This window comes from Buteo buteo, chromosome 3, assembly GCF_964188355.1.
Source record: "Buteo buteo chromosome 3, bButBut1.hap1.1, whole genome shotgun sequence".
NCBI classification, from domain to species: Eukaryota; Metazoa; Chordata; class Aves; order Accipitriformes; family Accipitridae; genus Buteo; species Buteo buteo.
The window spans coordinates 18,164,301-18,187,111 of NC_134173.1; the positions used below are offsets into that span (position 1 = coordinate 18,164,301).

The window sequence follows — 22,811 nt, forward strand, 5'->3', positions numbered from 1 at the left end:
CATTAAACAGTTTAGGAAAATGACTTTTTGAGGCCATTTTTAAACACTGTGCTTCCTGGAGCATGCAGTGTCATCCAACTACCTCAGCTGAACATCAGCACATTGACAGACAGCAGGAAAGAAATTTACCGGAAGAAGAATTTTTAACTCCGAATAAATTGCAGGTAAAAATTTATGCTCAGTAAGAAAAATTCCTCAAACTGTCATGAAGCAAAAGCATCCCTGTGCTGGTTTTGGCTGGGATAGAGTTAATTTTCTTCACAGTAGTTAGTATGGGACTATGTTTTGGATTTGTGCTGGAAACAGCACTGATAACACAGGGTCGGTTTTGTTACTGCTGAGCAGTGCTTACCCAGAGCCGAGGCCTTTTCTGCTTCTCACCCCACCCCACCAGCGAGGAGGCTGGGGGGGCACAAGGAGTTGGGAGGGGACACAGCCGGGACAGCTGACCCCAACTGACCCAAGGGATATTCCAGACCATACGATGTCATGCTCAGCATACAAAGTTGGGGGAAGAAGGAGGAAGGGGGGGACATTTGGAGCGATGGCGTGTGTCTTCCCAAGTCACCGTTAGGCATGATGGAGCCCTGCTTTCCTGGAGATGGCTGAACACCTGCCTGTAGATGGGAAGTGGGGAATAGATTCCTTGCTTTGCTTTGCTTGTGCACACGGCTTTTGCTTTACCTGTCTTTAAACTGTCTTTATCTCAACCCACAAGTTTTCTCACTTTTACTCTTCCAATTCTCTCCCCCATCCCACTGGGAGCAAGCAGCTGTGCAGTGCTTATTTGCCAGCTGGGGTTAAACCGCAACAGCCCCATATAATCCAAACTTTTCTTTTTTGCCAACTCTTATGGAGACTTTCAGTTTTTCTCCATTTTTAAGTTTCTGAGAATTGGAACTCTGCCTGAAATTGTATTTCCTGAGAAATAAAAGTAAGTTTTTCCACTTTCTGAAACGCATTACAATTAAGAAGGTCCCTCTTTTCCCCTCGGTTAAACTCAGATTTTTGTCTTATTTTTGTGTGTATATGTACACACAAACCACACACAGCTCTTTTGCAAGTGAACTGTTTCAGATAGTGTAGTTTCTGATTTTGGCCCTAGGTGGCAGCGATAGATTACACCACATTAAAGCACTGGCTTGCTCAATAAGCTGCGAGAAGGCGCAGGGGTTCGTTCCTCCCTGCCTCTTCCAGGGCGATACAGACCATCGCAAGCTCTGAAAACAGCAACATTTTCCCGACCGAATACAAGCAAAGCAAACTATTGCATTGTTCCCAACAGAATGACAACTATTCCTGCAGGACTGCTCTTTCCTTTAAAAGCTGTGTTTCCTCAAGGGCAGGAAATGTTACAGTGCCTGGCAGAGTAGTGCGTGGTACCAAGGAGAAGTACTAGAAAGAGAATTAGGGAGAGCAGTAAACCTCTCGCATGCAGTCTGCCTCCCTACATTTACATCAATTATTTCTGTTACTTAATGCTTTAAAACTCCCCCCCAACTTCGCAGCACTTTACCAATTTAAGTAATCTTCATTTCATCCAAGTGAAGGAAGTACTATTATCCTTCCTCCTTTATTTGGAGATGAAGAAAGTTGCCCAAGGTGACACACTGAGTCAGAAGCCACCCAAAGCTGGTGCTCCTCGCTTCTAGTCCTACCTGCAGATTTCCTAGACAATCCTGCCCTTATTAAAGATGTTCTGACTTTATTGTGGTAGACTTCAAAGAGCAGCAGCCAGTGCACGCTGTCCCTCCTGGCAGCACTCCCCGAGGAAGAGGCAAGCCCATGTCCCTCATGCAGATGGCAGGAGAACACAGTGCACGTCCAGCTCCTGCCAGCTGATGCCTGGTGCAAAGGAAAAGGTTTGGCAAAGGAGGGTGGTCTACAGCACTCACACTCTCTCCCAGCTATAGACTGGCTTCTTGTTCCCAGTGGGATTTTCTTTCTTTTGCACATGTCGGTAAGAAAATGAGAATGAGTGACCCAGAGATGCCAGCAGGGAACAGAAGGAATAATGCTAACACGGGCAGGGAATAATTTAAAAGGTCAAGGGGCAAGGCTAACATTTGAAATCACCGACAAATCCCTGGAGTTGTCAATATTACTGAGTATTTTCTGTCACCCTCCTGATATTCCCCCTTTATTCTGAAATAGCTGTTCCAGGAAAGAGGACAGTATTTTTACAGCTGTGCTCCTGCAGCTTGGCATTCGAGACGGGCATTATCAATGCAGGTCCTAATGCAAGCTGACTAGCCCTAGCAGCAATGCTGCCCTTGGTGCTGGGAGGTGGGGGCTGGTCAGGGTGAGCATCTTGTGTGACGGATCCCGGGACCTGGCTGCCAGGAGTGGGCGCGGGGCAGTCCAAGTGTTCAGTACTCCACCAAGATCCACTTTGTAAGAGAAAAAGACACCAAGACAGAAGCCACCAGGATGGGGAGAAGGAATCAATTTAGGAACATCAGAAGCTCATTAAGTGCCTCCCTGTAAGTCACTTAGTTAATCTCTTTTCCCTCAATGTCCCCCTGGAAATCACTAGTGATGACACTAAAAGTTAATCATCAGAAAGCAAGATTTATCTTTGTTTTGTCCCAGCAAACAGCAGTGCCACAGCAGCAGCTCAGCCACAGCTACCTACATTCCAGCAGGCTGGTTTTGGTTACCAGCAAGCAATGCTACCCTCCCTATACAATGCGAGTCCTTCCAAGGCACAGGCAGCAATGCTGCAACACATACCCCCCCCCCGGGATATCAGACACACATACCCTGTGCATGGATGTGCCTTTCCAAGGCTGCCACGTGGCTCTGCCCCAAAACCCCCAGCACTGCCAGTAGCATCAGTCGTTCCCACAGAAGAGGTTGTGTCGTCCTAGAGAATTGCCCCAGGCATGCTCCTGGTATACTCCACACCCTACAGTTTCCACATCCCTCTCAGATGCTCTGCAAACCTTGGCTCGCTCCCAGCTGCAAAGCCAAACCCTGCTGATGGATCGGGGGAAAATGTTCAATATTTTATCCATTGTCATATGGGTACCATTCAGTACTGTGCACGGTCATGTCAGGTTGCTGCTCATGCCATCGCAGTTGTCACTCTGCATCGTTCCACCTCCCACAGTTACAACCCCAAAATTCATATTTCTGCTCATGTTAAAACAGGGTTTGAGTGTTTCAACAGCCACACTAGGAGAGGGCAGGGCTCACCCTGGGAGGGTGGACAGCATCCTCAGCAGCACTGCTGCAGAAGCATCCAGTATTCCCGGGTGCTCAAAGGTTGTCCTGCCCCTGATGTAATCTGTTTAAGGCCTCAGCACACTAGCCAAGGTAGTAAGACAAAGGCCAGGCGAAAGACTGGAAGATGAGACTCGAGAGGGGATGAAAAGGAGGAAAAAAGAAAAGAAGAAAGATGAACTGGTGGTCACACAGGAAAGCATATTTACAGAACAGGAATGTAACAAGTACTTTTCAGCACGTACTTGTCAAAGAGCAACTTTTTTTTGATTGCTCCCTTTTCTGCCCTTCGAGTGTTACTATCACTTGTGATTCCAGTGATATTTCATCTTTTTAATATTCTAATTTCTGGACTTGGAAGACAATAAGAATTTCAACTTCCAGGCCTTTTTTTTTTTCTTTAAACATGAAGGAAGTTCAATCAGACAAAGAAGAAACCCACAAACACCTTTTATTTTGTTATTTGGAGGCCTGACCCATGAGTTTCATAGGTGTGAGGTTGGCAATAAAGGCAGTAGATAAATTATCAGTTCATTTCTATTACAATCTCTAGAAAACCCAGAATAAGAGAGATCATCTTTCGATAGCTGGTCTTTACAGGGCCAGAAATCTGTGCAATTCAGCCACAGCTCAGCTGTTGGAATGCATGATTATCTAGAAATAGGACAGGCTCGAAGAAAAGGAAAATGGAAGGTAACAAAAGGACAAAAAAAAAAAAGCCCATCTGAATAGGAAAGGCAGGATTCTGCCTCTTGATACACGTCTGCTACCTCAGTTACGTGAGGTGGAGGTTCACTTCATAGTTTGCTACAGGAACTAACCAACAGTCAATTAATTTGCTTTACCATTTTCTTTTAAGAAATACTGCTGAACTACTTCTATTTCCATTCACTATTTCTCCACCAACAGAAGGCCTGAGTCAGAATGATATTTTCTTCAGACACTAGTAGTTAATAAACATTTAAATCTGTTTTCAGAGTTTATATACCATTTAAAAAAAAAATTCCCTTGGAAGAGAATCCACTTATCCATAGCATTTGCACACAGAACAAGGCCTACCTCGTTAAAAAAATAAATATATTTTGAAAGTGTATAATCTAACCTGCATCTTACTGCTCACGCTATTTACCTTGTGCAACTCGCTCCGCTGTAGACAACGAGAACAGACAGGTCATTTCCAGTTTCACATCAGAGCAAATGCTTTAGTTTCCCGACTCTCATGCACTGCACACCAGATTTCAAGATTTGCACTGCAAGCAGTGCACAACCAGTTTCTATCAGAATTTCCTTCTAACACCTGAGACAAAGGAAAATTCAAACTTATTTGACATCTGACCTCAGAGACCTCCAAAGTCTCATTCTCCACAAGTATGACGTTCTTTTAAGAACAGCTTCAGCTTATCAGAAATCCAGATGAGCAATAGTGATGACAAACCTATACCAGAGAGTTTTCAGACAAATTAGTAACTGGTTCTTGCCAACCAATCATCAATTCCCATGAAATGCTCACTTGGCTATGATTATCATTACTTACAAGGGTGCCATCAAACTGAAACTGAGTCAGTGTTTTAAAAGTGATTTAAGAGCAGTTCTGGATACTAAAGCGGCTCCCAAGTCCCCACTGCCAAACTGCATGTTCTTCTTCACAAGAAGACTATGTTTCTTCCCTTGCTTCCAAGAGAAAAGGCACCACTCATTCTGGTAACAGACAATACTAACGAACCATACAAAGGAAATAATGGGTTACTTCACGCATTTGACAGCTTACTGCAGTTCTAAAAGATCTGTGTAGATGAAAATGCATTTCCTCTCTCTCAAATTATTTCATTTTAGGTAATTATAGCTAACATTTTCCAGACAGAAGTGTGGTTCTTGAATTACGGCATCCATTTCAAAGCAACACTCAAATTAATCTCGCCAATTTTTCTAGCCCTGAAGCCCACAAGGTTAAGGTTTGACAAGTTCCGGTTTCATCCATAACCAAATTAGAGCTAAACATTCCTGTGCTACCAAAGCGCTAGAGAATGAGACAACCTCCCCTTGAGGAGGCAGCTCCTTTCCTCCCCATGCAGCTTCCAAGGTAAGAGCTATTCAGCACAGCAGAAGGATGCAGGTGATGTGCTAAGCCAGAGCTTCGGGGACCCTGCGTTCATCACATTTTACAGCTGTCTTTCAGGAGGGAGCTGCCAATTGCCAGGCTGGACTGTGGCATCCCTGCCTCCTCCCCTGGCTGGGCACTTCGTTCACTGATCTGGTTGAAATCTAACCATGGAAAAAAAAAAAAAAAAGCAATTACTATTCAGCCAGATCAGCTCCCTGATGCTTCTCGCTACAACCCTGGCAGCTCCCTAAGAAGCACAAAGAACGAGGAAACACAGGGTTGGGATGGAAAGAAAAGGGGAGACTGTGGACTTACGACTGGTGTAAACCATTACAGGATCGTGCCTTCCAGTTACAGTCAGATAATTTTTTTGACAGCAAAATTAAATGAAGCTGTGAACCCAATGTTGTTGCCAGGAATTCAATACCTCAGAAGGCTACCCTCACAAATGGCCCCTCGGCCATGGCAGTCAGCAAAGAGGCCCAGGGCACCACTCTGAGGACATCCAAAAGCACAGCAGGAAAAGGATCTCCCTGCAGCATCATAAGATACAGGCTTGCAGGGATGTCCCAAGGTCAGGGACACCCTGTGGTTAACCCTCAGAAGGGAACAGTGCATCCCACCCAGCAAACTCGTGGCTCACAAGGCAAGTTCAATGCTCATTTACTGCTGGGTTGACCAGGGACAGCCTTTACAAGTCTCGACCGAGATTTGGTCTTAAGCCTTTAGCTCTGTAACAACACATCTTAACCACTCCAGGTCCTTGGAAGGATCATTTTCCTAACATTTTCTTGCTGTTTCAGTGAAACAAACATTACATTTTCCTGGGCCATTACTGGACCAGGGTTTTGGATCCAGCAAATAGTTATTGCAGCTTCACAAAACAGTAAGAGTGATGCAACTCCAGGATATTAGTAAATATACGGAAAGTCACAACAATGTGTATTTCAAATCTTCAAACCCCAGGTGATCTCCATTCATTCCCTCTCCACTCCCCTTCAAATTACAGCAGTAGCAAACAGGACATCACATCTGAACTTCCAAATGCAAAATGAAAATACACTACATAAAACATAGCAGGGTCTAAAAATAATCAGACAGTGTATCTTGAATTTACTTTCTGATTTTTTTTCTACTGACAAACACAACCTCAGCAAAAGACCTAACTACAGGGAGTAGTAAAAGTGACATCAGAAGTTTTTCCAAGAGTTGCTTGTACTCCTCAGGAGGCTTTGCTACAGACTCGTACAGCACAAGAAGGAATTGGGTGCAAAGGGCTCATACTCACCGTCTGCAAAGTTTCTTCCTGTCTTCTGCTTTGGCTCTGTCGGTTGATAAAGGAGCGTGTCGAGAGTTTGTAATGGTTTAACAAGCAGATGATCACTACCACCATAACAGTTATAACCACAATTATAATGATGATTTGAACAAACTCCAGTTCAGCTAAAACAAAGAAAAAAAGAGGAAAATGTCAATCACACACAGAATGTTATCCATCAAAGCAATAATCTGAAAAAAACTCAGCAGTTCATCTAGACTGATCTGGATTAAGATGTTCACTGCTATCTGTTTTGCAAAGTTTTGCAAAGAAAATGTGTGTTCTAAAAAGTATGAAAATTATTCGGTTTTTGGCAGTGCCAATCAATTGGTATAAGTGGCTGCAGGTCAAAGCTAAGAAACTTTTCGGTGATCCTTCTCTGCAGCCTTCACAGGTAATAAATTCTTCAGCATAAACACCACAGACAAGCCTTTTGGATAATACAACAATTTCACTGGGGGGGGAAAAAAAAAAAAACAAACAAAAACCACACACATCCCACCCTATTTTAATAGCCATCTGCAATGCCAACAGAGTCCAGAGGGCTCCATAAGCTCCAAAGCACAGGCCATGGAGACAGGAATCTGGACACTATCTAGTTAACTATCCTTAAGTTTTTTTCATCAGTTAAAGAGCACAAAAGCTACCTATATCAAGTGGAACACAAACTTTTTTTGTATTAAGTCTACACGCAATGTCTTTTTCATTCATTACTTCTCTCCAACTAGAGTAAAATTAACTTTACTAGGACATTCCCATTCAGGTAAAAATCTAAAAAGAGATCTGGTACTCTAAAACAAGACATGTTCCACTACAGTTAAAAATGAAACCAGGGCCTTGGCTGTTGCAAGAGATACAATTACAATGAACTCCATCAGAGCACATCATCTTATCTGAAGTCCTGCCTATACCACAAATATTAAGTATATTTAGAAATGAGTCATTCTTGCACCCTTTTGGCTACACTGGAGTAGCAAGGATGAGCAACGTAAGGGGAGGAATTGCCCTTTGGAGTTACACAGTTGCTAATATTTCTATGGAAACTGCATTGCTCACAGGGGATGCTCTCATCTTGAAAGACAACTGCAGTTAACAGGAGGAGGTCTTTAGTTGCTAGGCTGGTAGGAAAAGCCAAGAAGCAGTGCAAGTTGCTCAGTTTCAGCACTTTCCAAAAATGGGACTACTTTTGGGCGCCGAAATATGAATTTTGGGGAACCGATATTAAATTTCTGTTTTGAAGAGCCAACGAGGAAAGACAGATAACAAAATATAAAAATAAAAAGACAAAGCAAACATCAGAGAAAACAAGCTTCCCCCCCTTTCATTTGTAGTCATTCTCAGCCTCCTGTGTAACAGCAGCATGCTTATGCAAACACAACATGACTATGAAGCTGAGCTAGAAAAATGCTGTTCCCACATAAAATCCAAAATGACCTGTGGTGGAACTAAAGGAAACCCAAGGCTGTTTCACTATTCTAAGCTCTCTTGTGAACAAAACCTCAGACTACAGGAGCTGCAGTGTCCTGTGGAGGCTAGTGCTGAGGTCCAGCTGTTTGTCACACGTTACCAGTGGGCATGGGCACACCACTGTCCAAGTGTGAGGTTCTGCGATCGTCTCAGTAGGAGTAACTAAACCTATTTAAGGCTAAGAAAAGAGTAAAGGGCAGCAATACATCTATCATTTAATTTCTCTTTGCTTTTAAGTACCATCCACTCGTCACCAAGACCACCAACCTTTTCAAAAAAATGATCAGTCAGTGCTTTGCTCTGCTTCTGCTATCAATCCCATATGCAGTGCAGCAATCTGTGGGGTTTTTTTGGACACCCCCCCCCCCCCCCCCCGAGTCATTGGAAGCTAACAATGTCAGCACCAAAAGATCAAAAAGCAGGAAGCACAGAATTAATTAAAAAACAAACCCACCAAAGCCATGTTTAAGTAAAGTCATTTTTTCTTGGCTCAGAAGCACAGAATACAGACTGGACACAGTTGACAACTGCTGCAATTCACATTCTGCGGCTATCAAGTACTAAAGGGTTTCTTTACCCAAAACTTTTTTTTTGGGTCCATGTAATACTTCAGACTGGAAATTGAGAGACTGTTGCTAAAGGGCAACATGCAAAACAAGCAATGTTGATTTAGGCTTTGCTAGAACGCAAAGATCACTGGAATGACATGTTACTTCTCTATCTGCCAAGGGCAGAGTCTTCTAAATTTATCAAGGCCCCACCATTTCAGTGGCAGGGGACAGTACCTCTCCTTCAGGAATAAAGGATTGGGTCTGTGAGCATTTCCCTTAAGTGGGAATCGTTTGGAAATGCTTGAATAAAACATGGCCATACCATAAAGAAAATGAAAACCACAGCACACAGGTGCGAGCACACGGGATTTTCCAGCTCCAGCTTTACCTTGCAAACACAAGAACGCAACAAAGCGCCCAAGTGACGTTCAAGAGGATTTCCTCACTGGAAAGTGGAAGGAAAGGAAAGGGGAAGGTAATTTTTAATCTCTTCTCCTCCTGACTGGCCCTCCTGCTACCCATTAGGTTATTAACAGGAAAAAGCAGAGAGACAAGAGCAGGAGCAATCTCTCTTTACTGGCACTGCGCAAGACAATTTGCACAGTTTCTGGCACCTGCCGACACGCACGGGGTCCCTCCGGCCCCCATCTTGCCTCCTGCCCCACACGCGTGGGGCACGAAGGGCCTCGCTGCTGCAGCACTGCCTTCCAGAGGGGCATCTCCTCCTGCCCACTCCTCCTCTACATTAACTGGGAAAGAGACTGGGGCGGGGGAGCTTCGGGAAGAGAAATGATAGGTTTTTAGCTCCCCAAGTCACTCTGTCACGCTCACATAGACCCGTTTCTTCACAGCCGGGAAATAGCAAGTACAATACATTTTTTTCCCAGGGGAACATTTTTTTTTTTTTTTTTCACGAAAAAGGCAACTACAGAAGCAGGACACTCCACAGAAGAGCATGAAAAAAAGAGAACTAATTCATAACCCTATCAACCGTCACCCCCAAATCCCCCTCGGCAGCCAGACCCACCCCCCCGGCCAGAAGACTTCCCCTCCGCCCCAGGGCTCTCGGCAAGCCAGCGCTCCCCGGCCGGGCCGGGCCGGGTTTTGCTCCGGTAAGGCGGAGACCTAGCTCCGGCGGCCGAACCGGCGCGGGCACCCCGGCCGAACGAAGGGGTACCTCGTTCCAACAACAGGTCTTTTAACCGCGCATCCTTCACCGCTGTCCTGTTGAGCTGCTCACTGGACATGCTCGCCTCCTCCGGCGGACGAGGGGCTCAAGCCGCTCCGCCAGCCCCCGCGGCGGGCACTGCATCGCCGGCAGCCCCGGCCTCCATCCACCGAGGGGACACCGTCCTCGGGCTGCCCGCTCAGCCCTACGCAGGGACTGACGGACTGACTGACTGACAGCCGTCTGTCCGTCCCTCCCTCCCTCTCCCCAGCGCACCGGCAGGGCCCAGCCCCAGCGCTCAGACCGCAGCTACCGGGGGGGGGGATGATGATGATGATGGTGGTGATGATGATGATGATGATGGGGGGGGGGGGGGGGAAGGTGCGTAGCTTACCCGCGCCGCCGCCCCGCCGCTCTTTAAGCCCGGCCCGGCCCGGCGGGCGCTCGGGGCGCCCCGGCTCTTCCGCCTGCCCCGGCCCTCTGCGCCTGCGCCGCCGCCGGCTCCGCCCCCTCGCACGTGCCCCCGCCCCGCCCGGGGCGCTGCCCGCCTCAGCGAGTGAGCGGGGAAGGAGGGGGGGGGGGGGAGGGAAACACCGTCCCGAGTTATGAGCGGTCCCGGCGCCCTGTCCCACCCGTTCCCCTTCACTTGAAAAAGGCACCGGCGAGGAAATGTCAGCCCCGGTCTGCGTCCCGTTCCCCCCCCGCCGGTACACCACCGGCAAAAGCGGCCGCGGAAACCTTAGGGAGCTGCGCGGCTGCGGTTTCATTACGCGGCGGTTTAGGGGGAGTCGGGGGGGGGGGGGCTGTGAAATACTAGGGAGACGCAGCCTGGTGCAATACTGGAAACCAGTAACCACCAGCAGAAATAATGCCTGTAACCTCAAGCAGTCCACGCAGGCACAAGTTAAAAAGAAAATAGAGGAGGCGGGGAAAGGAAAACACTGGCGATACTGAAGAGTTGGGCTGCAGTCGCACGTCTGTCTCTTCAGCAAAACGCCGGGCTCCAGCAGCCTCTGCCTTCCCTAGAGCCCCTCTGCCACCCCAGCCCTGCCCCCGAGCCAGCCTTTCTGGCTTGGCTGTTTCTCAGGCAGACCGGTTCCCCATCCCAATCCCAACCCGCATTCCCGCCCAGAGCACCCCGACGGAGGAGGAGGAGGAGGCCGGCAGCAGGGTCCTGAAGGCTGCCCCCGCCGCTGCTGCTCAGAGCCCCCCGGGAACCCCTGTCACGCCACGAAGCCCCGTTAGCACCACATCCCTCATTAGCACTACGTCCCTCAAGTCCCAGGACCTTCCTCCTACACCTGCTCCGCCAGCATGGCCCAGCCCTCCTCCCGTTCCTGGTTACTCCTCTGGGTTGTGGTAGCATTCCAAAGCACCGGGTAAGATCGGTGGGTGTCTGTGTGGGCAGGAGAAGAGAGCTCACCCTCTGCTCTGCGCTTGGCCAGGTCTCGGGAGCTGCTGAAGGCCAAGGAGCTGGGCCGCAGTGCTGGCGAGGCTCCGCGTCCTGCTTCCAGCAGGCTGGCTGGCTCGGTATGGCCCCACGCCAGCACTGCTCCCCTGCACAGCACGGCTGCAAGGGTCCGAGCCCCCGGGACACATGCTGGGGCTGACCATGGGAGAGGGACCCGATGCTCCCCACGCCTCTCAGATCTGCCAACCCCATGGGCCAGTCTCAAAAAAAAAACCCCAAGGATCCCTTGACTCAAAGTCAAGGAGCAAAAGAAGCCAGGAGAGGGGAAGGAGGCTGAGAGGAGTGGGCCTGCTTGCGGTCATCCATCAAGCTAGCACTAGGAAGAGTAAGGGTGTTTAAAGTATTAGGGGGACACATCCTGATATCTATCTATATATATATCTCCACTGCACAGAGCAGGGCCCTCTCGTTTGGCTACAGGCTATCCCCGCTGTCTGGATTTGTTAAACCGTTGTTGACATTTAGCTCGATACTACAAGGTCTAAGGCCCCAATCCAAACAGTATAGTCAAGCTGGGGGACAGTGATTGTGGACTGTAAAAAAATATCCTTTGAGAGTTCCTAGAAGAGCAGAATGAGTTTAAATTATATGTTGATGGAATGCTTTTGTGCAAGCAGACTATTAACTGACTACAGCACTGTTACCAGCAGAGGGAAATAATTCAGTACAGATAGCAGATGTGGAGCACCTTCAAAACTACCATCTTATCGCCCCTAGACTACTGTGAAAACAATTCATTCAACAGACCAGCCTTTTAAGCACAGCTATTGTATGGGCATGACCCACTTTGTGCATACAGAGTCGCTGCTGAGGCTGATTATCTTCCTGTTGCAAATTCTCTGTTGCCAAGGACTGTAGTGTAGAACAAAGTTTCTGAGCCAAAGATTGAGCCACATATATCATTCCCAAACCTCACGTTTACAATGAGAAGTTAGTTTCAAATAAGCGTAGTTTAAAGACTATAAGCAGAAAACAAAATAAAATGAATATATTAGTACTAATGCTGCTCCTTTACTTTGGTCTCTTACAGCTGAAGCCAGGATGTTTAGAGTCTTTTCACTTCCTGAAGGCCATTAACCTACAGCATAAAACAATTGCTTTGGCAAGACTGGGGATTCGGTGCATAGACTGATACTTTACACACTTTGCTTGCTCTCTAGCCCACTACTTCCCTACCCACCAAAATTTGTATAATATTATTGTACAAGTGCAGGCACAATGACTGCAAAATGGTTACAGACTGCTGTACCCATAAGCAACGCACCTGATAAGCATCCTCAAGAACACCCTCAGAACAGCATTTGCCTCATTACCTATTTATTAAGAATTTAACATCAAGTTTTTAATGTGAATCAAGACCTTTAGGGGCTGAAAAAACTGCACAGCAAGTGCCAGATAGCCCACAAAAGCTGCTCTGTCAACAAGGATGGGGGACCAGCTTCCTTCTAAAATTCCCCTCCCAGTAGCCCGTTCCACTATGACCTCTGAGCAGGATGGCTGCTCTGGTGACAGAGTTGAAGCTCCCTAAGCAGGCTTTGGCACACCAAATCGTAATGCTCTTCCACAAGCCATTACAAGTCTGACATATTAATGATACAGCCAAGGGCTAGTTAGACTTGGTAACATGTAGGTGAAGTTTTATAAAGGACGTGTTTGCTCATTTGTCTCCTCAGTCTTAACTGGGAAAACAAAAATCTCATTCTGGAACCCGCAAGAACAAAACCTGATTTTTTGTTTTACTAATAGTAAGGATGTTAATCTTTTAAGTGTAAGAAAACACAGTCATGCTTTGGTGACCAAAACTGGACAAATGCTGCTTTTTCAATATGAATTTCGTATTTCCGCTACTTACCCTTTTTTTCTCTGCTTCTCTAAAGACATTACTGACTGTGGGCAGGCTCTTGGCCAGCCCTTACTCTGAAGAGTAAGAGAAAAACCACAGTCTTGAAACTGGAAAATAAGGGGGTGTTTCTTCCTGCCTGCAGTCAGCCCCTTGGGGTCACCCACCTGGGGAACCTGGACTGGGGGGGTGAGTGCAGAGGTGCTTCCCCCTCCCTTCTCAGAGCCACATGCCTAACTTCAGCCCAGAAAACCAGCTGAGAAGGGCACAAATCTACAACCATTAACTCTTCATGCAGGGCCATGCGTCCTTACGTGCTTCTCCCAGGCGGCACCAGGATGATGCTTCACAGTCAAAGCCACATTGGAGCGACTGTGTGTCCATTGTGGGGGAGCCATGCTTTCAGCCCCCCCCAGCCAGCCAGGCTGAGGGGCCCACACAGCAGCCCTGGGGGTCTTCGGGACTCCCCGGATAATCGCTGCCTGCTGCAATCCCAGCCCTGAGTCAAGCTAGCGGCCGTGGGAGCACGGCCCTGGCTCCTTCCTGCCGCCCATCTTGTGCCAGCCCCGGCACAGACGAGCCAGAGCGGGTCTCTGCTCACAGGGGAAAAAGTCGAATTGCTTGCTGGGTGAACGCTGATGCCAACACAGAAAACAGGAGGCAGGAAATGGTCAGTGAGGGACTAAGCAGGAGACTGGGACCATCCCCTTTTGGTTAAGGGTCTGCACCTGGATGGGCTTCACGCGACTGCAGACGCACCCACCGAATGCCCCACAGCCCCACCTCTCAAACTGCCACCTCCTGGGGTCAATTTTCACCTTTTCAGTTACATCTGGAGTTTATAGGTTAAGTTTGTCAGAATAAGATAGTGAGGAATGGTACCACCCCAGGGAAAGGAAATGTGCTTTTTGCATTGGCAGTGAATTCAGGTAACTTATTTACCAGCAGGTTCATATCTAGATGTATATTGTGTCATTGTGTTTAATGTGATCAGGTGCAAGGAACAAGCAGACAGGGGCAGTGTGGACAGTGACACAACCCAAAAGAAGCAAGTTTGGTGGAGGGATTCAGCACAGAAGAGGACAGTGTCTAAGGCCTCTAAATTAACTCCCTGTTAAAGCTATTCTTTACTCTGCATTAACAGGAAGGATTGTGAAATTGATTTCTCTCCTTTTTTTTTTAATCACCCTTTGCAATCCTCAGTTAAAGAGCTCCTTCCAAGTCTTGTTTCCTCGAAAAACAAAGCAGTCCTTCACGTGCATAGTTAGTTGCACAGCCTGCGTGGTCCATGTGCTGGCCATGTGCGTGGTGATTTGTTTTCCTGTGCTGGGAAGAGGGTTCAATCTGGGACACTGAATTCTAACACGCTGTTTTAAAAGTAATCACGGTTTCAGACCTGACTAGCCCTAGCTCTGTTTACACTGGCGAGTGAGAAAATCTACTCATGAATTATCCCCACTGCAGTTCTATTAGTCCTCGCACGCTGGCTCGACACAGGCAATTTACAGTCGTCTCTTCCAGCAGGGTTAAATGGTACAGTGAGTGTAATACGCTGGCCCTGTTTACCCTGGAGATTACGCTGCTGGTAACTTTGATGCTCCCCTGCCACTGCTGAAAAACAGGTACAGAACTCCCTAGTGCTGATGCATAAGGAATGAGAAACTCTGGGCAGGGAAAGGCAGCTGTGAATCTGAGGGTGATAATCAGCCCAGGCTACTCAGACCATGAAAATATCCCTAAAGGGAGGAAGCAACCGGGTGGCTGAGAACCAAAATGTCACGCAGGTACCCATTATGCTGAACACTCTTATACAGTGGCTTCCACTTTCTTTAATCATTGACTAATTCAATCCTCCTTTTAGTTCTACTAAAAACTCATGAACAAAATCAGCTGCATTGAAAACACTGCAAACCCTTCCATCCATTTCGATCATATTCCATGGCTTTTGGCTTATTTTGAGCTCACATCTAATCAATGGTTGTAAAAATGAGGCATTTAAGTAAAAGAAAAGGCAAGAAAGGATCTCAATGTATTTTTTTTAAATTCCGTTGTTATTCAGAGCTCTCCCAGCAGTAATTGCAATTAGTACCTGGTGTTGGACTCTGTGGACTCTCAGCGGTTGCAGCATGACTACCCTGCCTAAGCTCCCTGTGGTTTCCAGGCAATTCCCAGCAAGTACAGGGAAGAATCATCCCTCATTATTAATTTTTTTTTTTAGCCCATTCAAACAGGAGCTGGAAGAGATGCACTGAGGATCACATTAAAAAGCTGAGAGATCACATCATGCATTATCCTACCACAGGAAGAGATGAAAGTTAAATGAGAGACAGAATTAGCATGGGTGCTAGAATCTATGCATATGCAAGAATCCACCTCCAACACAAAACTGAAAGCCCTGTTGTAGAAATATAGGTTGCTAAATAAGCTATTAGCGGTATTTTACACACAAAAAGGAACGCTCATTCTTCCACTAAAGAACACTCTTCGGAGTTGCAGAGAGTCTCCTGCCAGGTGGATTATTCACTCTGTAAATCTCAATTGCCAACAAACTCCCTGGCAGCCAGGAAAAGAAAACAATGGGCATTTGACTGCAGATTAACAGACTATCAAAGTATTTTGGTACTTTCTGACTAAGGTGTATGGAAAGACTTCAAAAAGCTGGACAGTGCAGAAACCTTTCAAGATCACAAGAAAACCCTGGTCTAAAAAAGAAACCTAAGGGCAAGACAGAGAACAGAGATTAGAAGGGAAAGCAGAACCAGGATTACAATAAGATACTAAAAATACAAGTAGACTGTGAAGAGCTGTATTTTTTTTCTGACATTAATATAATCAGCTGGTTTAGAGATGCGAAGCTCTGCCTCATTGATGATGCTGTCTAGTACCTGCAAGTAAAGGATGAAGAGAGGAACCTGGAAAAAGTATCCAAAGAGACATGGGGGAGAAAGGGAATCAACATAATGCAAAATTTGAGGTGATGACAGAAGAATAATGCTTTTGAAGAACTGCAATGCCAGTATAAGCTAGTATTAACATTTAAAAGTCAGTAAGGGAAATACATCGATACTGAAAAATTGATCTACAAGCAAAACAAAGGAATTTTCTTCGTTTTCTTTTATCCTACAGTTTTCTTATCATTTGTCTTGCAGCATTTACATACATGCTGTCTGGATGTGTAATCGTAAGGGAAATTAACCCTGGATAACCCCATGCTGCAGCACGTTTACAAAAATTGCTCTAGAGAAAACTACTCTAGGAATAAAATGGGGGATGTTCAAACCATCGGAAATCAAGTGAGTCACAGACATGATAGGTCTGAAGGATGGGAAAATCTCTTTATGAGAACATGCCATTAAACATTACAATCAAGCATAAAATTGCTCTGCCACAGTATTTTGTTTTATTTGCATTGTTAAATTTCTTCTCCTAACAATAATGGATAGTTTATAGCACTAACGATTTATACAAAAGGAGCTGCGTAAATGCATCCCAAATGGGCGGCTTCTCTCTTCAGAATTGTAGACTCAGTTTCCTTCAGCTTGATCGCAAATCAGTGACTCACACAAATTTCACATCTGCCTCAGGATACAATGGCGCAGCTTCTAAAGAGGTTTCATGATGGATTAAGTTCCTGTGGTGCAAGAGAGGTGTAAAAACTTACGCTAATTTAAAAAAGCACACTGCATTTCTACAAATTGCCATGGTGCAAAAACTATAGATGCTTTGCCATTAACAACTGTTATCACTGAATCCTGTATGGCTATTTTACTAAGTTCATTACTTCTGGCTTCTGCAGCCCCGCTAAAAATAAATGACATTGTTTGTATACCATTTGTGTATATCCAGGCACACAAACACAAATTTTCCCTAATAAATCAATGTAATTGATCTGGAGAAGGGGGCCACATTTTAAGAGTATTTAAACTGGTCTGCAAAACACATTCATCTCGATTGCAGTGCACCCCCCAAAAGAGATGGGGACTGAGATTTTTGACATGCAAAATGATTTGGATTTGCTACAGTTTATAACCTACTTTATGACATAACAGAGTATTTTATTCCAAATCCCCAGCATTCCAAAACTGAAGTCAGGCTCCCTCAAATCAGAAATCAGAAGAGTGGCATAAAACAACACTTTGGGATACACTTTGATCACATCTTTCTAATGTTTCTTTGACCTTTATGTCAAAATGAAGGTATTCGTCAACTCCCTTGATTCCAGGTAAAATCTTGAGAACTGACAACACTGGGAATAAGAATCAGAATCTAGTCAAGACTTCTTAGGCCAGCAAGAATGAGAATAACTGCAGATACAATGTACTCAGCTCATGGGGAAGCATCAGGAAGCTTCTAATGCACTTTTTCTCTGACTAATGGCCTAAGTGAGTGTGTCGACAATAATCCTCATGTAGGAGATGTGAGGAGGAGATGGGAGAGAAAGTCCACAGAGAATGTCAGTTGCCGGATGCTTCCTGCAGTTTTTCCATAACCACTTACTGGGAGCCAGTTTTAACGCATCATCACAGGCATTCCTCGGCAAGCAGCAGCGTTTCTGCTGCTTGCTTCAGATTGGCAAAGGAGTAAGACTTCCCAAAAATACATCCTCTAGAGAAGAGGGAATTAGGCGAGCGAGCTCAGTGCTCAATGGGAATCGGATACCTCACTGCTGCTTGTGAAAAGCAGACCTCTGAGTAAACCACCAGCAAAATGACAACCATGTTGCAGAAGCTACCAGGCTATTTTTACCAAAGCAGAACATGTTATCTTTTCATTTTGTATAAAGGCAATAAAAATTCATAAGATTCATGCTCTGCATTTAAAGAGAGAAGCTTGGTAATACAGCATTCAGACCACATGGTTTTTAACATTACCATGAATGGTCTACGTTCTTCAGTCTTTTGACATGTTCACAGGGATGGTGTTTACACTGACTTGTTCATAGTACATTATATCACATTTTAATGATTCAGTTCAGCTCTGACAAAAGGAAACATCTGCCATAATTTTTTCATTCGTGAACTTTATCACAATTAAAAATCTGACGTTTCACCAGCCTGTGTGCCAACCGAGAAGCACGCCAAGTTCGGCACTTCCCGATACATACAAATGCGTGCAGCATGAACAGCTAGTACCAACAGCACCAAGCCATCACTGACTTGTCAGTTCCCACCACAAAAGAGAAAAAAGATCACAGTTTGTGGGCAATAATTTCATCATCTTGATCTGGTTTCCATATGACAGAGTGCAAGAGAGAGAAAGCAAAAAAAAAAAAAAGAACGCTTCACAGCTCTGTGTGATGACAACATAAGATTTCTATGTCTTGCCCTATTGCAGCCAGAAAAATATTAAGGCAGCATGTCAAAACTGGCATAGCTTCTAAAAAATGATTTCCAAACATCATTTGATGGACAGCACCCTAGCAACTCAATACGAAGCTTAAATCCGCAGCTACTTTACATGAAATGAGGCCAATCCCACCCAATGCAATGACAGTATTCTTGTTTTCAGCAGAATTAATGGTATCTACAAACTCAAGCCACTTCTGAGACATTGCACAAATGATAGGAAGGCAGCTTAACCATTTACCACGAAGACTACCAACCTCTTGTTACTCCGCGTAAGGCCAGGGTAACTCTTGTACCTCAAGGCAGTTCCACTGATGCCGTCATTTCAGGGTGGAAGCCAAGAGCCAGAAACAAACCCAGCAGCCTAATGATACAAGCAATGCAGTGCTGCTTCGTACATGGAGTAGCAGGGTCCCAGTGCTCGGTGGGCTGTGATGTTACTGAGCCCAAGCAGTTGGGAGGGATGGATGTTTCTGAACAGACTCAGGACAGAGCTGGGGTCTCAGTGAGGTTTGAGGCGTGCTTTCTAACACTGCTCCTCCATCCATGTTTTTTCTTGTACTACCAGCATAATACTGGATCGGGTAGGGTACAATTAAACTCAAAGTGTCTCACAGGAGGAGTTCAGGGACTGAGAAAGAAAAGGAAACATGACCCTGCATGCAGAACATACAAGACTGCCCCAAACGTATGGCACAGGAGATGTTTAAGGAAATGCATGGCCTGCTAGCTACGAGAGCAGAATGAGATTCAGCTTCTCTCCCCAGCTCTATCACAGACCTAAGGGAAGTCCCTTCGGCTCTCCCTGTCCCTCCCACTCTTCTCTCTTGTGGTACAACAGCAGCACCTATGCAGCGTTTCCACAGAGCATGGCCTCCCTCACTTCAGTCTTCACGCACTGCCTGATACCAGTACTGTATCAAATTTGGGCTGCTAAGCCACTCTTGAAGATGACGTGTGAGCACGTACATCACAAAGATGCACTTTCAAAACCTGCCTGGCGGCAAATGGATGGGTGCCCTTTCCCAATGAGCAAAAGGCCGGCACCAAGCAGCCGCAATGGCATTTTCCTGTGTGCGACAGCAAAAAACAGAATTTGCTTGAAATCTCACCAGACGTGCTGGGAACTGACAGCTAATGTAACTTACAGTTGGTTGGCTGGTATTTTTGGACAGGAGGCTGCATTTCAAACTACTTCATCCTGTGTTCCCACTCTGTACGACTGTACATCCAACACTGTACTGACTCACCAGTAGCATTTTTGTGTAGCCCACTAAAGACACACCATTACAGCCCATTTGGGTGGGGCGAGACTTTCTGGGTGAATCTCCTTGTTGAAGAGGAAGTTTTGAGAGTAAGATGCTCGTTTTCATAATTACGGAGAAACTGCGCTCTCCCATGTGTGCATGCACACACAGAGCAGGAAAAGCACGCTCACTCCCTCTCACTTCTCCACGTTACCCCACTGGCTTAGCAAAACTACCGATGCTTCAAATTTGGCGTGGTCCTAATTTGTAATAAAACCCATGGTTTTCATTAGAATTAAGGTAAAGGGTTAAAACCAAATAAAACCAAGTTGTTATGCAGCCTCCAGGGAGAAGGCTGTGCTTTCTGCCCAGCATAGGAGGGGACGCTGCTGGCACAGCACACCTTCCAGACTGCCTCCAGGCATGTGCAGGGCAGATGCAGCCTTCTGGAGAAGCAAAGGGCAGAGAGATCTCTCCATCATCCCTTTCGGCCTGAGATCAGGGGTCTCTGCCATACTTCTGATCCGCGGAGTTTTAAGCCAAAGCTGCAGAGAATCAGCCTGAGCCAGGCAAGCGCTTTGCAATGCAGCTTTGTGATCCCCTGCCACTGGGACCACTTCATGCATTCGTGCAATGATTCAAGAAACAGCCTTGACTGCTCACCCATTAACTGTGGGGCGTGAGTCAGGTTTGCAATGCTGGGAGACAGGCTATTTTTACCACACTTAGGATGTGCTGTCACAACGGTAAATCCCAGTTGCAGATTTACCAAAAGCACTAAGGGGATTTGTCCGGGATTTCAGGACGCCTGGCATCCTGATCTGCATAGCAGCTCAGACCAGGCTTTTTGCCATTCAGAAGTCCCAGAGAAATGACTCGTAAGAGCGTGCAGTTTGCCAGCGCAGTGCATATTCAGCGCGTATGCGGGGTCTGGGATGTGTCTGACATGGGAGGTATGTGTTGCCCACCTCTACATGGTATCTCAGCCACCCCCACACGCTGCATGCTGGACTTCATTGAACACCTACGTGCACACGCGCACCCCTTTGCCCATCCACGATGCCTGCCCATACCAGACCATGAGGACCATGCATACAAACTCCCTGTGGCACATGGCAAAGACCTGGCCGCAGAGCCCCTGCCCTCAGGCAGGGCAGTATATACCCCCCATACATCCCATGCCACTCCTATTTCTGTAGTCTCAACCAAGTGCAGTGAAAACTTGCAATTACTTCCCTCACAAAGTTTACACCCTACAGCACGAGCTTCCCAGCCCACCTCTGTTCTCAGGGATCCAATCCCCTGGCTGCGGTGAGTACCCAAAAGGGTCTCATGGGAGAAATCTCAGTGGACCCATCACTGATAGCTCATGGATGAAGTCTGAGAAATGTTGCTGTACGACACTAAGGACGGCGAGGCTGAGTTGCTGCTTATCTGCCGTATTTCCTGCCTCAGAAGCTGCATGTCATCGTATTAGCACAGTGTTGCTGAATTAATTAGAAAAGGCACACCCTTTCCAGCCCTCTTCTTGGTTTTTTTAGACACATCGAAAACTTACCTTGCTGTCAATGTATCTGGTTTCTGTTTTACACACAGAAGATGGGAAGAAGGGAATTGCTCAAGCCAAGGTTGTGCATATAAGGAACATGAATCTGTCATACAACCCAGACTGGGTCTCAGCTTGAATCTATCCTTTTTTGGGCAGACAGCTTAGACATTTTGAATTTAAAAGGACTCTGGCATTTTTCCTTCATGTCCTCTCATACTTCTTGCTCTGAAAGCTCAGACTAGGACTTTTTGTTCATTGTAGGTGTCTTCCTCAAAGCCAGCTTAAACCTGAACACCTCAAAAAATTTTCGGGAAGGTGGTGTTTTGTTTTGTTTTTTTACTTTTAGAGGTAAGAGTTGTGGTTCCTGGTGTTAAATTGCAAAATTTTGAGGGTCTGTTTTTCTGCAGAAAAAAAAAAAAAAGTTGCTCTTTTTTTTAGCACAGTGTGAATTTCTGTCGCATAGAGAACTGTCTTGAGTCCCAGTTTCCAAAATGTTCGTATTTTATCTTTTCTGCTATATTTCTTCAGTTAATACTTTACAATTCTGCCTGAAACTGAAGTAGTTTTAGTTTCTCTGTTGTCTACACATTTTGTCATTTCTAACACGACAGTACTGTAACCCGTTTGTTTTCTCAGTGCATCTTTCAGCATCACTTGTACTTCACAGTGCAGATGTCTAATGCAGATCAAGGCGGGTGCTGCAGTATATTCTGTTCCAAAAGATATCCCCACCTCCTCATTTGTTTTGCAACATGGCTATCAAAGCATTAAATAAATAACATAATAGTTAGCATATATCCATTGTTTTACATATTCTGAATGGTTTCTAGATGTTACTTAATTTCTTCACGTGCTGCTCCTGTGAAATAGATACAGAGGTGATCATTTTATACGATTGCAGCTACAAAGCAAGTCAATAGCTAAACTAAATACTCAGATCAACAGCTCTTTCTCAATTTCCAAGGCCAGAATAAATCCCATTTATAAGGAAGAAACAACAAAAAAATTGCAGGCAAACAAATGAAATGTAGGCCAAACTTTGATCACAGCTTTTTCTCCGTGAGCCTCTAGCCCAAATCCAAAGCCTGAGTTCTCTTCCTTAAAGCTCACACCCAGAGGCATGGCTCACTGGTCAATGCAATCTTCAAAGTTTCCCATCTTGAACAATTTACTTTCAGGAACAAAGCCTGGAAAACGTCCAAAAACCCCATGTGGGCTGGCAGCAGCTCAGGATGCTGTCTAGGTGTGCCTGGCTTGCCCAACTAACAACTCTTTCCACTTCCTCCATTCAGAGCACATTTGTGTTTCTCTGTACTGCAGCAAGCCACCCATCAACTTCTATTCTTTCATTTCTAAAAAGGCTACAGGTTTCTCCCACTAGATCCTCAGCTTTATGGGCTGTCCGACACTTTGGGTTTTAGCTGGTGGCTGAGAATTTGATAGCGAATGTACAGTTTAGGATTTACGGCTGGGAAAACAATTTCCCAAAATATCTGTATGAATGCAATGCAGAAATATGCCACATTGTA

The 22,811-nt window shown here is 45.8% G+C and overlaps 1 protein-coding gene across 4 annotated transcripts in view; it reads right to left on the minus strand.

Moving 5' to 3' along the window:
- Positions 1-22,811, minus strand: part of LDLRAD4 (low density lipoprotein receptor class A domain containing 4) — a 312,128-nt gene that overhangs the window by 16,460 nt on the left and 272,857 nt on the right. Inside the window, exons 1-2 of one of the 4 annotated variants that reach the window (XM_075022929.1) lie at positions 10,225-10,330; positions 6,615-6,769 (exon numbers count right to left, since the gene is read on the minus strand). In XM_075022929.1, the coding sequence (XP_074879030.1) occupies positions 6,615-6,719 (105 nt within the window). In that variant the 5' untranslated portion in view covers positions 6,720-6,769; positions 10,225-10,330. Of the gene's footprint in view, positions 1-6,614; positions 6,770-9,050; positions 9,069-9,839; positions 10,082-10,224; positions 10,331-22,811 lie in introns of those variants that run through there. The other 3 variants (XM_075022928.1, XM_075022930.1, XM_075022927.1) reach the window with 3 other exon arrangements.